Genomic DNA, 19,441 nt, shown 5'->3' with positions numbered 1-19,441 from the left:
CTGCGTCCTCTGCGCCCGGATGCGTGCGCTGCAGTGACGCATGCGGCGCAAAACGCGGAGCGCTGTCATTCAAAACACGTCCACTCATTTTGGTGTTTAGTCCCAAAATGGAGGATGGAAGAAGAAAAGGGTTGGACAAGGAAATGACATCATTTTTTTTTTTTTTTCCCCCCACTGCAGTAAACTTTATTTCTGTCAAACACAGACAATCTGCAGACAAAACTGCATCAAAAAACGCACTAAAAAACGCACCAAAAAACGCACCAAAAACGCACCAAAAACGCACCAAAAAACGCACCTGCGTTTTCTGCAGAGACCTGCAGTTTCAGTCAGGAAAAAAAAAGGATGGAAATCCTGAACGTGTGAACATAGCCTTAAAGCCGCAATGAAGTGTCTGTGAGAAATTTTTGCCCATTCAGCCAGAAAAGCATTTGTAAGGTCAGATACTGGGTCACACAGTAGGTGGAATAGGGCTTTAAAGAGATTCTCTAGTAATAAAATAAATAACTGAGGGAAATTGAATTATTATAAACACTTTAAATTAGCAAATCAAGCTTGATTTGTCTAGAAAGATAACAACAATAGAATAATAATGGTCTGCGGCCTTGTTACACTGACAGAAACCTATCCTAGAATGGTAGTATGACAGATGCCTGTGAGCATATGCAGTAGGAAGATCTGCACCCTCCCTTCATGTGTAGGAAGATAGGCTCCTAGTGGATATTATGATCTACTGCTAGAGCTACCACTGGTGCTAAGGTAAGAAGAGGCTGCTCACACTGCTGTCCACCCTGTCTACCTTATCTAATACTGGACATACCATGGGTGCTGACGTAAGAAGAGGCTGCTCACACTGCTGTCTACCCTGTCTACCTTATCTAATACTGGACATACCATGGGTGCTGAGGTAAGAAGAGGCTGCTCACACTGCTGTCCACCCTGTCTACCTTATCTAATACTGGACATACCATGGGTGCTGAGGTAAGAAGAGGCTGCTTACACTGCTGCCCACCCTGTCTACCTTATCTAATACTGGACATACCATGGGTGCTGATGTAAGAAGAGGCTGCTCACACTGCTGTCCACCCTGTCTACCTTATCTAATACTGGACATACCATGGGTGCTGAGGTAAGAAGAGGCTGCTTACACTGCTGCCCACCCTGTCTACCTTATCTAATACTGGACATACCATGGGTGCTGAGGTAAGTAGAGGCTGCTCACACTGCTGTCCACCCTGTCTACCTTATCTAATACTGGACATACCATGGGTGCTGAGGTAAGTAGAGGCTGCTCACACTGCTGTCCACCCTGTCTACCTTATCTAATACTGGACATACCATGGGTGCTGAGGTAAGAAGAGGCTGCTCACACTGCTGTCCACCCTGTCTACCTTATGTAATACTGGACATACCATGGGTGCTGAGGTAAGAAGAGGCTGCTCACACTGCTGTCCACCCTGTCTACCTTATCTAATACTGGACATACCATGGGTGCTGAGGTAAGAAGAGGCTGCTCACACTGCTGTCCACACTCTCTACCTTATCTAATACTGGACATACCATGGGTGCTGAGGTAAGAAGAGGCTGCTCACACTGCTGTCCACCCTGTCTACCTTATCTAATAGTGGACATACTATGGGTGCTGAGGTAAGAAGAGGCTGCTCACACTGCTGTCCACCCTGTCTACCTTATCTAATACTGGACATACCATGGGTGCTGAGGTAAGTAGAGGCTGCTCACACTGCTGTCCACCCTGTCTACCTTATCTAATACTGGACATACCATGGGTGCTGAGGTAAGAAGAGGCTGCTCACACTGCTGTCCACCCTGTCTACCTTATGTAATACTGGACATACCATGGGTGCTGAGGTAAGAAGAGGCTGCTCACACTGCTGTCTACCCTGTCTACCTTATCTAATACTGGACATACCATGGGTGCTGAGGTAAGAAGAGGCTGCTCACACTGCTGTCCACCCTCTCTACCTTATCTAATACTGGACATACCAGGGGTTCTAAGATGAAAAAAGGCTGTTCATAGCTGATTTACTACATAGCTGATTTACTACTGGAGATACAAGGGGTTCTGAGGCAAGAAGAGGCTGCTCACACTACTGTCTTTCCTCTGTTTCTGAATTAATACTGGAGATACCAGGGTTAACGAGGAAAGATGCTACTTACACTGCTGTCCACCTTGTCTATCTGATCTAGTACTGGAGATACTAGGTGCACTGAGGTAAGAAAAGGCTGCACATATTGCTGTTCATCCTGTCCTTCTGATCTAGTACTAGATATACTAGGGATGCTGATGTAAGAAGATGCTTCTCACACTGCTGCTCATCCTGTATTTCTGATCTAATACTGCAGATACCAGGGGTACTACGGTAAGAAGAAGCCACTCATACTCCTGTCCACCACATCTCAATGATCTAATATTGGAGACACAAGGAGTGTTGAGGTAAGAAGACATTGCTCACGCTGCTGTCCATCCTGTATTTCTTACTTTATTACCCAATACTGAAGATACCAGATGTGCTAATGTAAACAATAAGAGACTGCTCACAATGCAGTCCATCCTGATTTGGTAAATGCTGAGCGATGTAATTACACTCTGTCAGTGGTCGCCTGGCAGCTCTAAAATGGCTACCATGCTACAGGATTAGCGCAAGCCACTCCACTTACCAGATTCCAAGGGTTACCGAGGCCTTCACCATTTAACCCCTGTACATGGATCTGAACTTAAACAGGGGTCACTGGGTTGGGACCATGGAATAAGCCACTGTTTGGTGGTGCAGCCAGGCAGGAGTAGTCAGGGAGCCAGGTCAGAACCAAGAGGGCAGGAAAGGTACAAAATACTTGTCAGACTTGACGACACTGCAGGTCCCAGCCATTCTAATCTTAGTGGCTGGACAGAGCTTCTGGTTCTGACATCTCTTCTATCACCAGCGCCGTCTGCGGATGAATGAGGCTGCACCTGGCGACAGAAGATGTTGCAGGAACAGGTCCTGGTGGAGATGTGACAAGTATATGGGTATTTTGATGGAAAAATAAAAAAGTTATGGCTCTTGCAAAAGGGGGAGGAAAAATAATTACTACATTTAAGGTTTTCAAAGAAAAGTTATTTTTCATTTATAGGTTAACAAAGCATTCCAAGTGAAAGCTGTATTTTGCATGTTTAGTGAGAGAGCTGCTTAATTCAATATTCTGTCAAATTGCTCCAATCATGTGAACCACTTCAGTTGCAAGAAAAGTTAAGTGACCTCTTTGGAATTACCTATATTGCTGCATTGATTTCTAGTAAAATGTGGTCTGATTACCATCTAAGCCTTAGTTATAGGCAAACTTAACTGAACTACCGTAATAACACGCAGGCAGTGGTGCTGTTCACATCTTTCATTGAGCACAGTGCAGGAATAAAAAAGTTAGTGAACCCTTACATTTAATAACCTATAGTTTAGTAGCCATCTTTGCACAATGTTGACTCATTACTCTCTGCAAATCCTTTTCAGTCCAGTGATGATGATGATGACATTACAATACACCTACTAATCAGAAGAGGCGCCAAGGATTCCGTCAGGTATAAGTAGGTTCACAGGACTTTGGTTTATGGACTGGAGATTATTTTTCCTCATTTCTACTGAGTTTTGAACATATCAATAACAGAGGTCAGCGCCGGCTCCATGTTTTCGTCTCATCTCAGTGGGCCCCTTCAACACATATCATAATCCATGATGCACAGATATGGCAGAGAAATATAGGTATAGTACAATGCCAAAGATATCACTTACTTCTTACATTACATGAGTGATATCTATTGTACATTCTACAATAACTCAGAAACCAGACAGTACAGTCCTCCATACAGTATTATGGGCACCACATAGTGCTCCATATGAAATAATGAGCCCCATATATTGCTCCCTACAGTATCATGGGCACCACATAGCGCTCCATACAGTATAATGAGCCCCATATAATGCTTCATACAGAATAATGGACTCCATATATTGTTCTATACAGTATAATGAGCCCCATATATTGCTCCATACAAAATAATGAGCCCCATATAGTGCTGCATACAGTATAATGAGCCCCATATATTGCTCCATACAGTATAATGAGCCACATGTATTACCGTACTTCAAACAGTATCATGAGCCCCATATAATGCTCCATACAGAATATGATGGGCCCCATATAATTCTCCAGCATATGATGGGCCCCATATATTGCTCCATATATACTGGGTCCCATATAATGCTCCATTCAGAATAGGCCCCATATAATGCTTCATACAGTGCATGATGGGCCCCATATAATTATCCAGTAGATGATGGGCCCCATATAGTGCTCCAAACAGAATGGTCCCCATATAATGCTAGATACAGTATATGATTGGCCCCATATAATGCTCCAGTATATGATGGGTCCAATATATTGCTCTATATATAATGGGCCCCATATAATGCTCCATACAGAATAGGCCCCATATAATGCTCCATATATAATGGGCCAAATATATTTCTCCAAATAGAATTGGCCCCATATAATGCTCCTTATATAATGAGCCCCATATGATGCGCCAGTATATGATGGGCCCCATATGATGCGCCAGTATATTAGGGGCCCAATATATTGCTCCAGAATATGATGGTCCCCATATATTGCTCCAAAGATAAAAAAAAATGAAATACTCATCTCTCCTCGTTGGCTGCTGATCTGCTCTGGACTCCTTATCGTCGCCATCTTCTGGCTCTCTGCATTGTGACTGTTCAGGCACAGGGAGCACACTAGTGACCCACTGACCTGAAACGTCACAGTCAGAAGACACGGAAGTCGCCGCATTGGTGGAACGGGGAGAGGCAAGTATCGCAAGTACCAAGGCCCTGAGCAAGCGGGGGGGGGGGGGGCACTTGCAGGCGCTGGCTCAGGCAGCCCCCATAGCACACCTGTGTCCTCGATGGCAAGTGGGTCCCCCCACCTGCTTTTTCTGCCTACAGTGTAGATATTTACTTAATGTGCTCAATAAGATGAATAGTACAACCATTTGTATGTTCTTTGTTTAGTTAGATTATGTTTGTCTATAACTGTAACTTAGATAACAAACACAACACATTTTCTAAGTAATCAACACAGAAATGTAAATTATTTCAAAGGGTTCACTTATTGTTTCTTGCAAGTGTATAGTTTATATCATTGTCTGATCTGGATCTGTCATCAAGACCTTGTACAACTGTTGCAGAAACATGGACCTTCTGTTAGGTCATGTTTACACAAGAGTTTTCACAATTCTCCAAAAGTGTATGTATAGTCTTAAAATTCCTCATTATTATGCAGCAGAAAGTATCATTTTTTTTTTATAATCAGCAAACCTTTCATAGAACACATATTATTTAGGCATTGCTACTACAGCAAAGAGACAATTGATACTTTTCAAATGAAGATTATATATTGACTCAATGTTTCACAAAGGAAAGAGCAGCTAGTTTTACCTTACCTTATTTATCTGTCCAGGCTCATACACTAGATTTTGCCTGTAAGACTTCTGAATCATATCATTTGTGTCCTGCATTATATTTGTGTTTAAACGTGAACTGTACTTTCAGTAAACTTTGCATAACTCAATAGTATAGGCGAACAGAAGACACTTTGTAATATATATTATCCCAGAATACTACGTCTTTCTCCACGTATAAGTCATTTCTTCCCATTGTTCCTGCCTCCTGAACTTTGAAAAACAACCGAGGTCTTACCCAAGACAACACTGACTGCCAGTACAGTGAGGTGTAAGATTACACCTTTTACTATACTCTCTAGAGAAGGAAGGAAAAGAGAAGAGCAAAGTGAGAAAGCAGGAAGACATAGAAAACATCATGCTGTGCTTTCTTACAAGTATTTCACCAAAGCTGGATTCACAACTACACTGCTCATGACAGTTAGCTTTTTGCTAGTAGCCATGGCAATGGATACCTAAGGTCCTGCAATGCTAGCACATGAGGGAAGAGACACAGGGAATAAAAAAACTACATTTCTAATTGGAGGTATTTGCTAATATTATTATTATTATTACACCTAACTATTTATGTTTTATTTTTAATAGAGGCTATGGAAAGATTTCTTTTGATGTCTCACTTCATAGGAAACTAAAATGTCTGTGATGTTATCTACTTTATTCAGCATGACAATTAATGAGACAGTATTAAAGGGTTACTGTAGTTTCAAGTAACACCATTTCTGATCATTATATGACTTGTATCATGCATTTGCATTAATTTGGAAATGACTATGAGGTGAGGAGAAGAGACTAAATGCTTTGCTTCTCACACACAGAGATTCCAGCTCTTTGTTTCTTTTGTAGCACACAGAGAGAAGCAGCAGCACGGAGGACAATATACAACAGTAACGAGCAGTGTGGATGTGAATACAACTCTGGAGTAAGGACAACTACTTGTTAGAAAGCTCAGCACAAACTTTCCGTGTTTTCCTCTTGCTGTTCCCTCACTCTTAGTTTGAAGATGTCATCTTGTCAGCATGTAAACAGTAACAATGTTCAACATAATCCTCAGCTATGTCAGAAATATATGGAAGAACTTTGATCAAGTCTGAGATCTCAGATCTCAAATGTTTTCTAAAAACCAAGGGATTTACAGAACCCTCAAAACTCCTTTGGCAATGTCAATGTATTTGTTGTTGGAAATCCGACACAACACAATAAGCTGATGGGTATTCAAATCAGTGGCCATTTGCCCCAAATGTTCTGCCAAACTTTGTTAACAGAAATCCCTAAGTAGTAAGTTTGGTTTATCTCCAGAGGACTTACCTCACAGTACTCTGTGATGATGCAGAAGCTCGTATTCTCTAGGAAGCTGGAGTGAAATTTGACAATCGCAGGGTGATCTAGCTTTGACAGGAGCTGTGCTTCCAAGTTAGCTTGAACAGTTTCATTTGGGTTCAACTCCCCAACAGCGATATCCTTTAGAACTTTTCTGTAATAATCAAATACATAAGTTCAAAATTCTGGTCCATAGTTAATGTATTGATTTTAACTGTATTAATATAAGGGTAAACCACAAACAGCTGATTAGCAAGATGAGAGGGTCCTGGGGGAACGTTCTAGTTCTCATTGAAGAGATCCAGATGGGGTATGGACATTTTCTTACAGGAAATGATTCACGAGAAAAATTGGCAAATTAGCTTTCCTGTACAGTAGAAGATAGACAACTATCTTTAGAAGGGCAAAGAAAGTAAATTAGGTCTTTTTCAGACATCCATTTTTTTTGTAAATGAGAACTAACGACCATTTGCCATTCAAGTGCTAGAACGATTTCCATCCATTTTTGGTCTATATTTACATTAAGACAGTGAGGGGAATCATATGAGAGGGCCGTTCTGTAGCCCCCAGAATGTGCTTGGAAGCACTGGAGTGCATTGAAATCACAGCCACGCCAGGCGATATCATGCAAAATAAAGGTAAGCGTGGACTGGGTCAAGTTATTTGACCATGTCAGTTTAGGAATATCTGTCTTGGGCTTTAATTTTTGGAGAGATCTGCAGGATGGTAGTGGGACGGATCTCTTCCTCCCGTCCGGGTTGTACAAGCGGCCCATGACCACGGTTTTCATTCAAATCTGCAGTTAGGGTTTGGGTGTGTCAGTTTTGTGTTTGGCTTCACCTGCAGCACATGGTTGTATGTCTGGCTGAGTGAAGCTAACACAAGCAAGATACCACAACGTGGACGTACACGGTAGAGCCCCAGAACCTTACGGGGGTGCAAGTGCCGGCGCCACAAGACTTTATTTACGTATTCCCAGCTGCAATCCGGAGGTGGGCGATTTCATGTGTGCAGTATTTGGACAATAAAGGACATTACTTGCCTGTGTCACTGTCTCACTAAATTAATCAGTGTTTCAGTTTTCACCATCAGTGTTTTATTCACTTATGAAAAAAATAAATAGCTAAATTACAAAACTTATCCTATCTTTTACAATGTACGGTAAATTATAGACAGTACACACATTACTTTCTGATACCTTCCATGCGTTGTCTGTGATTTTCATAGACCCATAGACTTGTATTGGTACTTTCATTCATCATGTTGGTAAAAAACAGACTTGTGAACATCCTCTTTGACTATAAGGGGATTGTATCGTGTATTGTATTGTGAATAGCGGATGTTCCAATGAGGCCTCACACGCTGGATTATTTATATATTATGTAATATAGGTGCGTCTATAATGCTGAGTAGGGTCTAAGGGGTAATGTTTCTCGTTATGGAGTTACATGCCTGACATGCAAGGGTAAGGAGGTTTGTAAGGCCACACAACAAATACAACAGATATGTAAATTGCCTCTTTAGAGAGGAAGAGGACTTGAACTCTATTGCCACCTATTAGAAATAGCAATCAGCTTGGCACATGGATTAGTATAAAACCAAACCAGAATCTCAATTTGCAGACTCGTGTTTCAGGGTGTTGCCTCTCCTCAGTACAAAGCATGAGATCTGATTTGGCTGTATGAGAGACCTCTGACTGGGATCTAAGGGGTAATGTTTTTCCTTTTGGAGAGTGACATGCTTGCCATGCCAGGGTAAGAAGGCTTATAAGTCCAGGCAATGCACCTCTTGGAAATTAAGTATGTAAATTATCTCTTTAGATGGAAAGAAGAGTTGAACGCTACTGCCACCTATATAAGGAGAAGCGTTACACCTAAGACCCCAGTCAGAGGCTTCTCACCAGCTGTCACGATATGGTATGAAAAATCATAAGTTTAGTTCTCTTGTCAGCCCAGGATGTGGGCTAAGAAACCCCCCTTGTCTTTTATTTCAGAGTTGAGCTTGCCGTGCCAATGTATGTGAGAGGGGAGTTTTATTGAAGAAAGGAATTTACGACCGGCATTTCCTGCCGGGTAAGCTCTTGTCCAGCTATCATTGGAATGGACACTTCTAGAACACATGGAAGTTCTTTGTTCCATTTTTGTAAGATATTAGGCGAACGATTTAAAATACGAACACCAAAATATATCGTCATAATCACACTCGGAGGATCTACGCATCACTCTAAATACGGGCGTCTAACTCCACCTGGTGAAGAAGTAGGGATTTCTCTGTAAATATGTATCCCAGACAGGGCATATTTGATCTTATTAGAAAGCCCACGTTACTCCGAGATGAATGCTGGTTATGTTAGGACTATGATAGGTTCAGCAGCGGAATTACAAGTCTTAGAAAGATTTAGCTTATACTTAGTCAGAATGCAGAGAGAGGAGGGACTGGGATAGCCAGCCTTTTTGGTGATGTCACCAGGTTAAGCTATAACTGTTTTGGACGGACTCCAGCAGTCAGTCTGTTGCTGGAAGAACATGTGGGTCTGACCTGAAGAGCTGTACCTCATGCATTGGGATTTTTGGGAGCCCCTCCCCCTAGCATGGTGTTTGCCTGAACTGATATGAACTAAGAACATGTGAGTTATCTTTTCTTCCTTTAATCCTTTTATTTTCATAATTACCTTGTACATATTTGCAATTGTCTCATTTGTAACATCTTTGTAAAATATTTTATAAACACTGCCTAAAAATCATTTATGGGGTATAATATTTAATACTAGTTCGTTCTTCCTGCCCTAAACCGTACCCTGTCTCTGAAGGGAATTACGCTACTGTTTTGGGTTAGCTCCAGACCCGTTCAATTGGAGCTGGTGGCAGCGACCGTGTGCAGGCTTTTGGGGGTCACTGTAGCGACTGCGGCTTGATAATTATTGTTCCTGCCTGAGTGGGAGTAGTTATCGCGTCGCTGCAGTGCACCCAATAGCCAGTACATAGCAGGCAGCGTTTCTGGCGACTAATCACCCTAGGTGCAGTACCTAATCTGACCTGAGAGTAAGGGGGGCGCCAGAGAGCTGCAAGTGTTAAGTGGAACTGTGTTATGACCCCAATGGCGAGGGTCTCAGAGGAACGTGGAAGTCTGCAGAATACAAAAATCCAGCTCATAGGGCAGTGGTAACTGGGTTGACCATATATCTACTCCTAACGCCAACACTAGAAGTAGCCGGGGATCATTCCTACGTTGATTCTAGATGACACGCGCCAGCCGGAGAATCTAGCTACCCCTAGTAGAGGAAAACAAAGACCTTTCTTGCCTCCAGAGAAGGGGACCCCAAAGCTGGATAGAAGCCCCCCACAAATAATGACGGTGAGGTAAGAGGAAATGACAAACACAGAAATGAATCAGGTTTAGCACAGAGAGGCCCGCTTACTGATAGCAGAATAAAGAAAGGTAACTTATATGGTCAACAAAAACCCTATCAAAATCCACACTGGAAATTCAAGAACCCCCGAACCGTCTAACAGTCCGGGGGGAGAACACCAGCCCCCTAGAGCTTCCAGCAAAGGTCAGGATATAGATTTGGAACAAGCTGGACAAAAATACAAAACCAAAACAAATAGCAAAAAGCAAAAGGCAGACTTAGCTGATATAACTGGAACCAGGATCAGTAGACAAGAGCACAGCAGACTAGCTCTGATAACTACGTTGCCAGGCATTGAACTGAAGGTCCAGGGAGCTAATATAGCAACACCCCTAACTAACGACCCAGGTGCGGATAAAAGGAATGACAGAAAAACCAGAGTCAAAAAACTAGTAACCACTAGAGGGAGCAAAAAGCAAATTCACAACAGTACCCCCCCCCTTAGTGAGGGGTCACCGAACCCTCACCACGACCACCAGGGCGATCAGGATGAGCGGCATGAAAGGCACGAACTAAATCGGCCGCATGAACATCAGAGGCGACCACCCAGGAATTATCCTCCTGACCATAGCCCTTCCACTTGACCAGGTACTGAAGCCTCCGCCTGGAGAGGCGAGAATCCAAGATCTTCTCCACCACGTACTCCAACTCGCCCTCAACCAACACCGGAGCAGGAGGCTCAGCAGAAGGAACTACAGGCACAATGTACCGCCGCAACAAGGACCTATGAAATACATTGTGAATAGCAAACGACACAGGAAGATCCAGACGAAAAGATACAGGATTAAGGATTTCCAATATCTTGTAAGGCCCAATAAAACGAGGTTTAAATTTGGGAGAGGAGACCTTCATAGGAACAAAGCGGGAAGAAAGCCATACCAAATCCCCAACGCGTAGTCGGGGACCCACACCGCGGCGGCGGTTGGCAAAGCGCTGAGCCTTCTCCTGTGACAACTTCAAGTTGTCCACCACATGATTCCAGATCTGCTGCAACCTATCCACCACAGAATCCACCCCAGGATAGTCAGAAGGCTCCACATGACCCGAAGAAAAGCGAGGATGGAAACCAGAGTTGCAGAAAAAAGGCGAAACCAAGGTGGCGGAACTAGCCCGATTATTAAGGGCAAACTCAGCCAATGGCAAGAATGTCACCCAATCGTCCTGATCAGCAGAGACAAAACACCTCAAATAAGCCTCCAAAGTCTGATTGGTTCGCTCCGTCTGTCCATTAGTCTGAGGATGGAAAGCAGATGAAAACGACAAATCAATGCCCATCCTACTACAAAAGGATCGCCAGAACCTGGAAACGAACTGGGATCCTCTGTCTGACACAATATTCTCAGGGATGCCGTGCAAACGAACCACGTTCTGGAAAAACACAGGAACCAGATCGGAAGAGGAAGGCAGCTTAGGCAAAGGAACCAAATGGACCATCTTGGAGAAGCGATCACATATCACCCAGATAACGGACATGCCCTGAGATAGCGGAAGATCAGAAATGAAATCCATGGAGATATGTGTCCAAGGTCTCTTCGGGACAGGCAAGGGCAAGAGCAAACCGCTGGCACGAGAACAGCAAGGCTTAGCTCGAGCACAAGTCCCACAGGACTGCACAAATGACCGCACATCCCTTGACAAGGAAGGCCACCAAAAGGACCTGGCCACCAGATCTCTGGTGCCAAAAATTCCTGGGTGACCTGCCAACACCGAGGAATGAACCTCGGAAATGACTCTGCTGGTCCACTTATCCGGGACAAACAGTCTGTCAGGTGGACAAGACTCAGGCCTATCAGCCTGAAATCTCTGCAACACACGTCGCAGATCCGGAGAAATAGCTGACAAGATAACTCCATCTTTAAGAATACCAACAGGATCAGCGACTCCAGGAGCATCAGGCACAAAGCTCCTAGAAAGAGCATCGGCCTTCACATTCTTTGAACCTGGTAAATACGAGACAACAAAATCAAAGCGGGAGAAAAACAATGACCAGCGGGCCTGTCTCGGATTAAGGCGTTTAGCAGACTCGAGATACATCAGATTTTTGTGATCAGTCAAGACCACCACACGATGCTTAGCACCCTCGAGCCAATGACGCCACTCCTCAAATGCCCATTTCATGGCCAACAACTCCCGATTGCCCACATCATAATTTCGCTCGGCAGGCGAAAACTTCCTAGAGAAAAAGGCACAAGGTTTCATAACAGAGCAACCAGGGCCTCTCTGCGACAAAACGGCCCCTGCCCCAATCTCCGAAGCATCCACCTCAACCTGAAAGGGAAGTGAGACGTCAGGCTGGCACAAAACAGGCGCCGAAGTAAACCGGCGTTTCAACTCCTGGAAAGCCTCCACGGCAGCAGGAGCCCAGTTAGCTACATCGGAGCCCTTCTTGGTCATATCCGTCAAAGGTTTCACAATGCTAGAAAAATTAGCAATAAAACGACGGTAGAAGTTAGCGAAGCCCAAGAACTTCTGAAGACTCTTAACTGACGAGGGCTGAGTCCAATCAAGAATAGCTCGGACCTTGACTGGGTCCATCTCCACAGCAGAAGGGGAAAAAATGAACCCCAAAAAGGGAACCTTCTGTACACCAAAGAGACACTTTGAGCCCTTGACAAACAAAGAATTTTCACGCAAAATTTTAAAGACCAACCTGACCTGCTCCACATGCGAATCCCAATTATCAGAAAAAACCAAAATATCATCCAGATAAACAATCAAAAATTTATCCAGATACTTCCGGAAAATGTCATGCATAAAGGACTGAAAAACTGAAGGCGCATTGGAGAGCCCAAAAGGCATCACCAAGTACTCAAAATGACCTTCGGGCGTATTGAATGCGGTTTTCCATTCATCACCTTGCTTAATGCGCACAAGGTTGTACGCACCACGAAGGTCTATCTTGGTGAACCACTTGGCACCCTTAATCCGGGCAAACAAGTCAGACAACAGCGGTAAAGGATACTGAAATTTGACAGTGATCTTATTTAAAAGCCGATAATCAATACAAGGTCTCAAAGATCCGTCCTTTTTTGCCACAAAAAAGAATCCCGCACCAAGAGGGGAAGAAGACGGACGAATATGTCCTTTCTCCAGAGACTCCTTGATATATGAACGCATAGCGGTATGTTCAGGTACCGACAGATTAAACAGTCTTCCCTTAGGAAACTTACTGCCTGGGATCAAATCTATAGCACAGTCACAGTCCCTATGAGGAGGCAGTGCACTGGACTCAGACTCACTGAAGACATCCTGATAATCAGACAAATACTCCGGAACTTCCGAAGGCGTAGAAGAAGCAATAGACACAGGCAGGGAATCCCCATGAATACCACGACAGCCCCAACTTGAGACTGACATAGCCTTCCAGTCCAGGACTGGATTATGGGTCTGTAACCATGGCAGCCCTAAAACAACCAAATCATGCATTTTATGTAAAACCAGGAAACGTATCACCTCGCGGTGTTCAGGAGTCATGCACATGGTAACCTGTGTCCAATACTGCGGTTTATTTGCTGCCAATGGTGTAGCATCAATACCCCTAAGAGGAATAGGATTTTCTAATGGTTCAAGAGTAAAACCACAGCGCTTAGCAAATGAGAGATCCATGAGACTCAGGGCAGCACCTGAATCTACAAACGCCATGACAGGATAAGATGACAGTGAGCAAATCAAAGTTACAGACAGAATAAATTTAGGTTGCAAATTACCAACGGTGACAGGACTAACAACCTTAGCTATACGTTTAGAGCATGCTGAGATAACATGTGTAGAATCACCACAGTAGTAGCACAAGCCATTCCGGCGTCTATGAATTTTCCGCTCATTTCTAGTCAGGATTCTATCACATTGCATTAAATCAGGTGTCTGTTCAGACAACACCATGAGGGAATTTGCGGTTTTTCTATCACATTGCACCGAATTAGGTGTCTGTTCAGACAACACCATGAGGGAATTTGCGGTTTTGCGCTCCCGCAACCGCCGGTCAATTTGAATAGCCAGTGCCATAGTATCATTCAGACCTGTGGGAATGGGAAAACCCACCATAACATTCTTAATGGCTTCAGAAAGGCCATTTCTAAAATTAGCGGCCAGTGCACACTCGTTCCAATGTGTCAGCACGGACCATTTCCGAAATTTTTGGCAATACACTTCAGCCTCGTCCTGCCCCTGAGACATAGCCAGCAAGGCCTTTTCTGCCTGAATCTCAAGATTGGGTTCCTCATAAAGTAAACCGAGCGCCAGAAAAAACGCATCAAGATCAGCCAATGCCGGATCTCCTGGCGCCAGCGAAAAAGCCCAATCCTGAGGGTCGCCCCGTAAGAACGAAATAACAATTTTTACTTGCTGAGCAGAATCTCCAGATGAACAGGGTCTCAGGGACAAAAACAATTTACAATTATTCACGAAATTCCTAAACTTAAACCTGTCTCCGGAAAAAACAGTTCAGGAATCGGTATTTTAGGTTCTGACCTAGGATTTCTGATAACATAGTCTTGTATGCCCTGCACACGAGTAGCCAGCTGGTCCACACTTGTAATCAAGGTCTGGACATTCATGTCTGCAGCAAGCATAGCCACTCTGAGGTAAAGGGGAAGAAGAAAAAAAAAAAAAAAAACTCAGAATCTTCTTTCTTATAATCCCTCTTCTGCAATGCATTAAACATTTAATACGGGCCTGGCAAACTGTTATGACCCCAATGGCGAGGGTCTCAGAGGAACGTGGAAGTCTGCAGAATACAAAAATCCAGCTCATAGGGCAGTGGTAACTGGGTTGACCATATATCTACTCCTAACGCCAACACTAGAAGTAGCCGGGGATCATTCCTACGTTGATTCTAGATGACACGCGCCAGCCGGAGAATCTAGCTACCCCTAGTAGAGGAAAACAAAGACCTTTCTTGCCTCCAGAGAAGGGGACCCCAAAGCTGGATAGAAGCCCCCCACAAATAATGACGGTGAGGTAAGAGGAAATGACAAACACAGAAATGAATCAGGTTTAGCACAGAGAGGCCCGCTTACTGATAGCAGAATAAAGAAAGGTAACTTATATGGTCAACAAAAACCCTATCAAAATCCACACTGGAAATTCAAGAACCCCCGAACCGTCTAACAGTCCGGGGGGAGAACACCAGCCCCCTAGAGCTTCCAGCAAAGGTCAGGATATAGATTTGGAACAAGCTGGACAAAAATACAAAACCAAAACAAATAGCAAAAAGCAAAAGGCAGACTTAGCTGATATAACTGGAACCAGGATCAGTAGACAAGAGCACAGCAGACTAGCTCTGATAACTACGTTGCCAGGCATTGAACTGAAGGTCCAGGGAGCTAATATAGCAACACCCCTAACTAACGACCCAGGTGCGGATAAAAGGAATGACAGAAAAACCAGAGTCAAAAAACTAGTAACCACTAGAGGGAGCAAAAAGCAAATTCACAACAGAACTGTAAGCGGGATAGACACAAATCCCTGCAGTTCATGGTATATTGAAGAGCAGTGGGATACCTAAAATAAGCCCCTGCTGTAAACTAAGAGGTCAATAGCCTCGTGTGTGTTTTTTTTTTCATCACATTGTGGCAGTGGAGGGATAACGAGGATAAGCCCCTGCACATGTGATAGCCGTCTGTTGGTTTAAAGTCACCCCAATCCGTGACATATTGTGGGCAGCGGCTAAGGGATCTTGACAGTCACGGTGTGAATCGTGACATATTGGTGGCAAGGCGGTGGGATATTAGAGCATTAGTGATTTGGTTTGAGCAATCATTCCTCTCACTAAAAACTTGCAGAAAGTTCTTGCGAGAACTCTGCGCAAATAAGTTTGGAGAAAGAACTCAGTGTTTATTAGTTGTGAGACAATTGTGTACTGGTAATTATCCCCTCCCTTTCTCTTCGTTTTTCTATTCTATCTTTTATTTGGCAACCATGGCTGCGAAAGGAGAAGCCTGGTACACCCAGCAGAAGAAAGACACTCTTGCTGGGATATGCATGTACCATGGCCTAAACCCCCAGAACAAGACCAAGACTCAAATGGTCGCTGAACTGGTGCAATGGGAAGCCGCTCTAGACCACTCACAGAGCCCAGAGGCCGCAGAAGCCGGCACAAGCAAACATGGTGCTGCAGCAGAGGTCCAACCACCGAATACGGGCCCTACTGGCAACCAAGGGGGCGCAGACCTCCTCCTGCAGCTGGCTCTGCAACAATGCCCCGCAGATGACCTAGAGAGACGTCTGCAGCTGATCCAGCAATACCAGGACCGAGCCGAGCGAGAGGCCCAAGCGCAGCGGGAGTACCAGCTGCAGATGGCCCAACTGCAAATGCAGGGGTCGTCCCAGAGCCGTGAGCCCAGCAGCGCTCAGACACCAAAGCCCCGGCCCGACCACTTTCCTGTTATGGAAAAGGATGGGGACTTGGACACTTTTCTGTGGGCCTTTGAGAAAGCCTGCAGACAGTACCAGCTGCCTTCACAAGAATGGGCACGATACCTGACACCAGGGCTGGGAGGAAAAGCTCTGGAGGCGTTTGCTGTCCTCCCTCAAGAACAAGATGGTGACTATGAGGCCATCAAGCAGGCTCTCATAGCCAAGTACCAGCTTACACCCGAGGTGTACCGTAAAACGTTTCGGACCCTCCAACGTGGCCCACACGACAGTTACAGTGATGTGGTGCATGGACTGGGGACCCACTTTGACCAGTGGACCCAAGGACTGTCAGTGACCACCTTTGCACAGCTGCGAGACCTGATGATCAAAGACCAATTCTTCCATCTTTGCCCAACTGAGGTGCGACAGTTCGTGATGGACAGAGAACCCAAAGACGTGACGAAAGCAGCGCAGATTGCCGATGCCTATGAGGCCAACCGTAGATCGGAAGTGCGGAAGCCAGTCACCACCAGCTGGAGAGGGGGTAAGCCTGCATCCAACGCCAGTACCCCTACCAGCCAACCCACCAGAGGTCCTGTCCCCGTGGCCAACAGCACCAGACCAACCACCGAACTTCGCCAGTGTTACCACTGCAGGCAGACTGGACACCTCAGTCACCGATGTCCAGCCAAGCAGAAGAACCCCTCATCCCAGGCCCCAGGGCCTAATGCAGCAGTTCTTTTGGTGGGTGGTGTAGCTGGGAGGGGGTGTGATAACGTACAGCATGTCATTGTGGGGGGTCATGTTGCTACAGGCCTCAAAGACACCGGGGCTGAACGAACCCTCATCCGACCCGAACTGGCGGCCCCTGAAGAAATCATTCCGGGGAAAACCCTAACTGTCACTGGGATTGGGGGCATCAGCTGTCCCTTACCGATGGCCCGGGTTTTTATTGATTGGGGTGCCGGGAGTGGGGTGAAGGAAGTGGGGCTGTCTGATAATTTGCCCACTGATGTTTTGTTGGGGACTGATTTGGGGAGGTTGTTTGCATACTACGTCATTGACACCCCTCCCCAATCTACTAATGAGGGTAAAGTTAACCCTGGTGATGATGATGATGATGATGGGAAATCGCATATGTTACCTGACCATGCTTTATTTTGTAGTGATGCATCTGCTAACCATTTTTTCCCTAGGATTGATGGTGAAAATGTTGTACCTGTGCCAACTGTATCTGATAATGATGTTTCTGTGAAAGTTGATGTGTCCATAGGTACAGGAGTGCTCAGCCACGTCGCTCTGCGGAGTGAGACGGCTGAGGAACCCCTAGCAGGGGCAAGTGTCGGTGCTACCGGAAATGGGGAGATACATGGGAACCGTGAGGAAGGTGATGCCATGCAATTGACCAGTGCCACCGAGGAAGGTAACTGGCCCATAAGTAGCAATGCTCCTGAGGTAACGGGGGTGGATGGGGAGGTAGAGCCCATAGCAGCGTCGGCTGTTGGGTCTGTAGAAATCCCCGGGGAGACAGCCTACGTAGCTGCTGTCACCCGCAGTCAGAGTGCCCGGAACGCAGATACCTGTCTGCCTTCCGGACCCTCCTCAGTCATCAGTGTGACTGAACCAGAGGTGGACCCAGAGCAGGTCCCAGAGGGCTCCCGTGGGGAAGGGACCCTGACATCGCTTCTGGCTCCCCCTAGCCAGGAGTTTCAGGCCGCTCTGCACACAGATGCGAGCCTAGAGAGTTTGAGACAACTCGCCGGGACGTCATTCTCCGAGACTGATAAGGAGAAGGTGTTCTGGGAAGGAGGAAGGTTGTACCGGGAGACAGAACCCGGAGAATCACAAAAGGAGTGGTTGAGGGAAAGACAGCTGGTCGTCCCGCAGCAATTCCGGGGTGAGTTGTTGCGGATTGCCCATGAGATCCCGCTAGCTGGACACTTGGGGATCACCAAAACTAAGGCCCGGCTGTCTCAACACTTCTATTGGCCTAAGATGGCGACAGATGTGTCAAACTACTGCCGCTCCTGTGTCACCTGTCAAAGAGTGGGGAAGGCGGGGCCTGCTCTTAAGGCTCCCCTGATCCCTTTGCCAGTGATAGAGGAGCCTTTCCAGAGGATTGCGGTGGACATTGTGGGCCCGCTGGCCGTCTCCAGCAGCTCTGGAAAGCGATATATTCTTACTGTGGTAGACTACGCTACCCGGTACCCAGAGGCAGTAGCTCTGTCGTCAACTAGGGCAGATAAGGTGGCGGATGCCCTGTTGGCCATCTTTTCACGGGTAGGATTTCCCAGGGAAATGCTTACTGATCGAGGGACCCAATTTATGTCTCACCTAATGGAGGCTCTCTGTAAGAAAATGCAGGTGAAGCACCTGGTATCGAGTGCGTATCACCCACAGACCAATGGCTTGTGCGAACGCTTCAATGGTACCCTCAAACAGATGCTACGCATGCTGGTTGAGACACAAGGGCGCGACTGGGAGCGGTACCTCCCACACCTGCTATTTGCTTACCGAGAGGTTCCGCAAGCCTCGACGGGGTTCTCCCCCTTCGAGCTCCTGTACGGCAGGCGAGTCCGGGGACCCCTTGGGTTGGTAAGAGAATCCTGGGAAGGGGAGCCGAACCCTTCTGAAGTGTCCATAGTGGAGTATGTCATGCGCTTCCGTGACAAGATGCAGACCTTGACGCAGTTGGTGCATGACAACATGACGCAGGCTCAGGCTGATCAGAAGCACTGGTACGACCAGAACGCCCGAGAGCGGACCTACCACGTGGGTCAAAAGGTGTGGGTGCTGGTTCCTGTACCAACGGATAAGCTTCAGGCAGCCTGGGAGGGCCCGTACGT

At 45.8% G+C, this 19,441-nt stretch overlaps 1 protein-coding gene across 1 annotated transcript in view; it reads right to left on the bottom strand.

Moving 5' to 3' along the window:
- The window catches only part of NEK11 (NIMA related kinase 11), a 422,928-nt gene that overhangs the window by 245,035 nt on the left and 158,452 nt on the right, over positions 1-19,441 (bottom strand). Inside the window, exon 3 of the mRNA XM_077269028.1 lies at positions 6,818-6,983. Coding sequence (XP_077125143.1) covers positions 6,818-6,983 — 166 coding nt within the window. The remainder of the gene's footprint in view (positions 1-6,817; positions 6,984-19,441) is intronic.

Source organism: Ranitomeya variabilis, chromosome 6 (genome assembly GCF_051348905.1).
Source record: "Ranitomeya variabilis isolate aRanVar5 chromosome 6, aRanVar5.hap1, whole genome shotgun sequence".
Taxonomy (NCBI): Eukaryota; Metazoa; Chordata; class Amphibia; order Anura; family Dendrobatidae; genus Ranitomeya; species Ranitomeya variabilis.
This window is presented reverse-complemented; position numbering and strand designations above follow the sequence as displayed.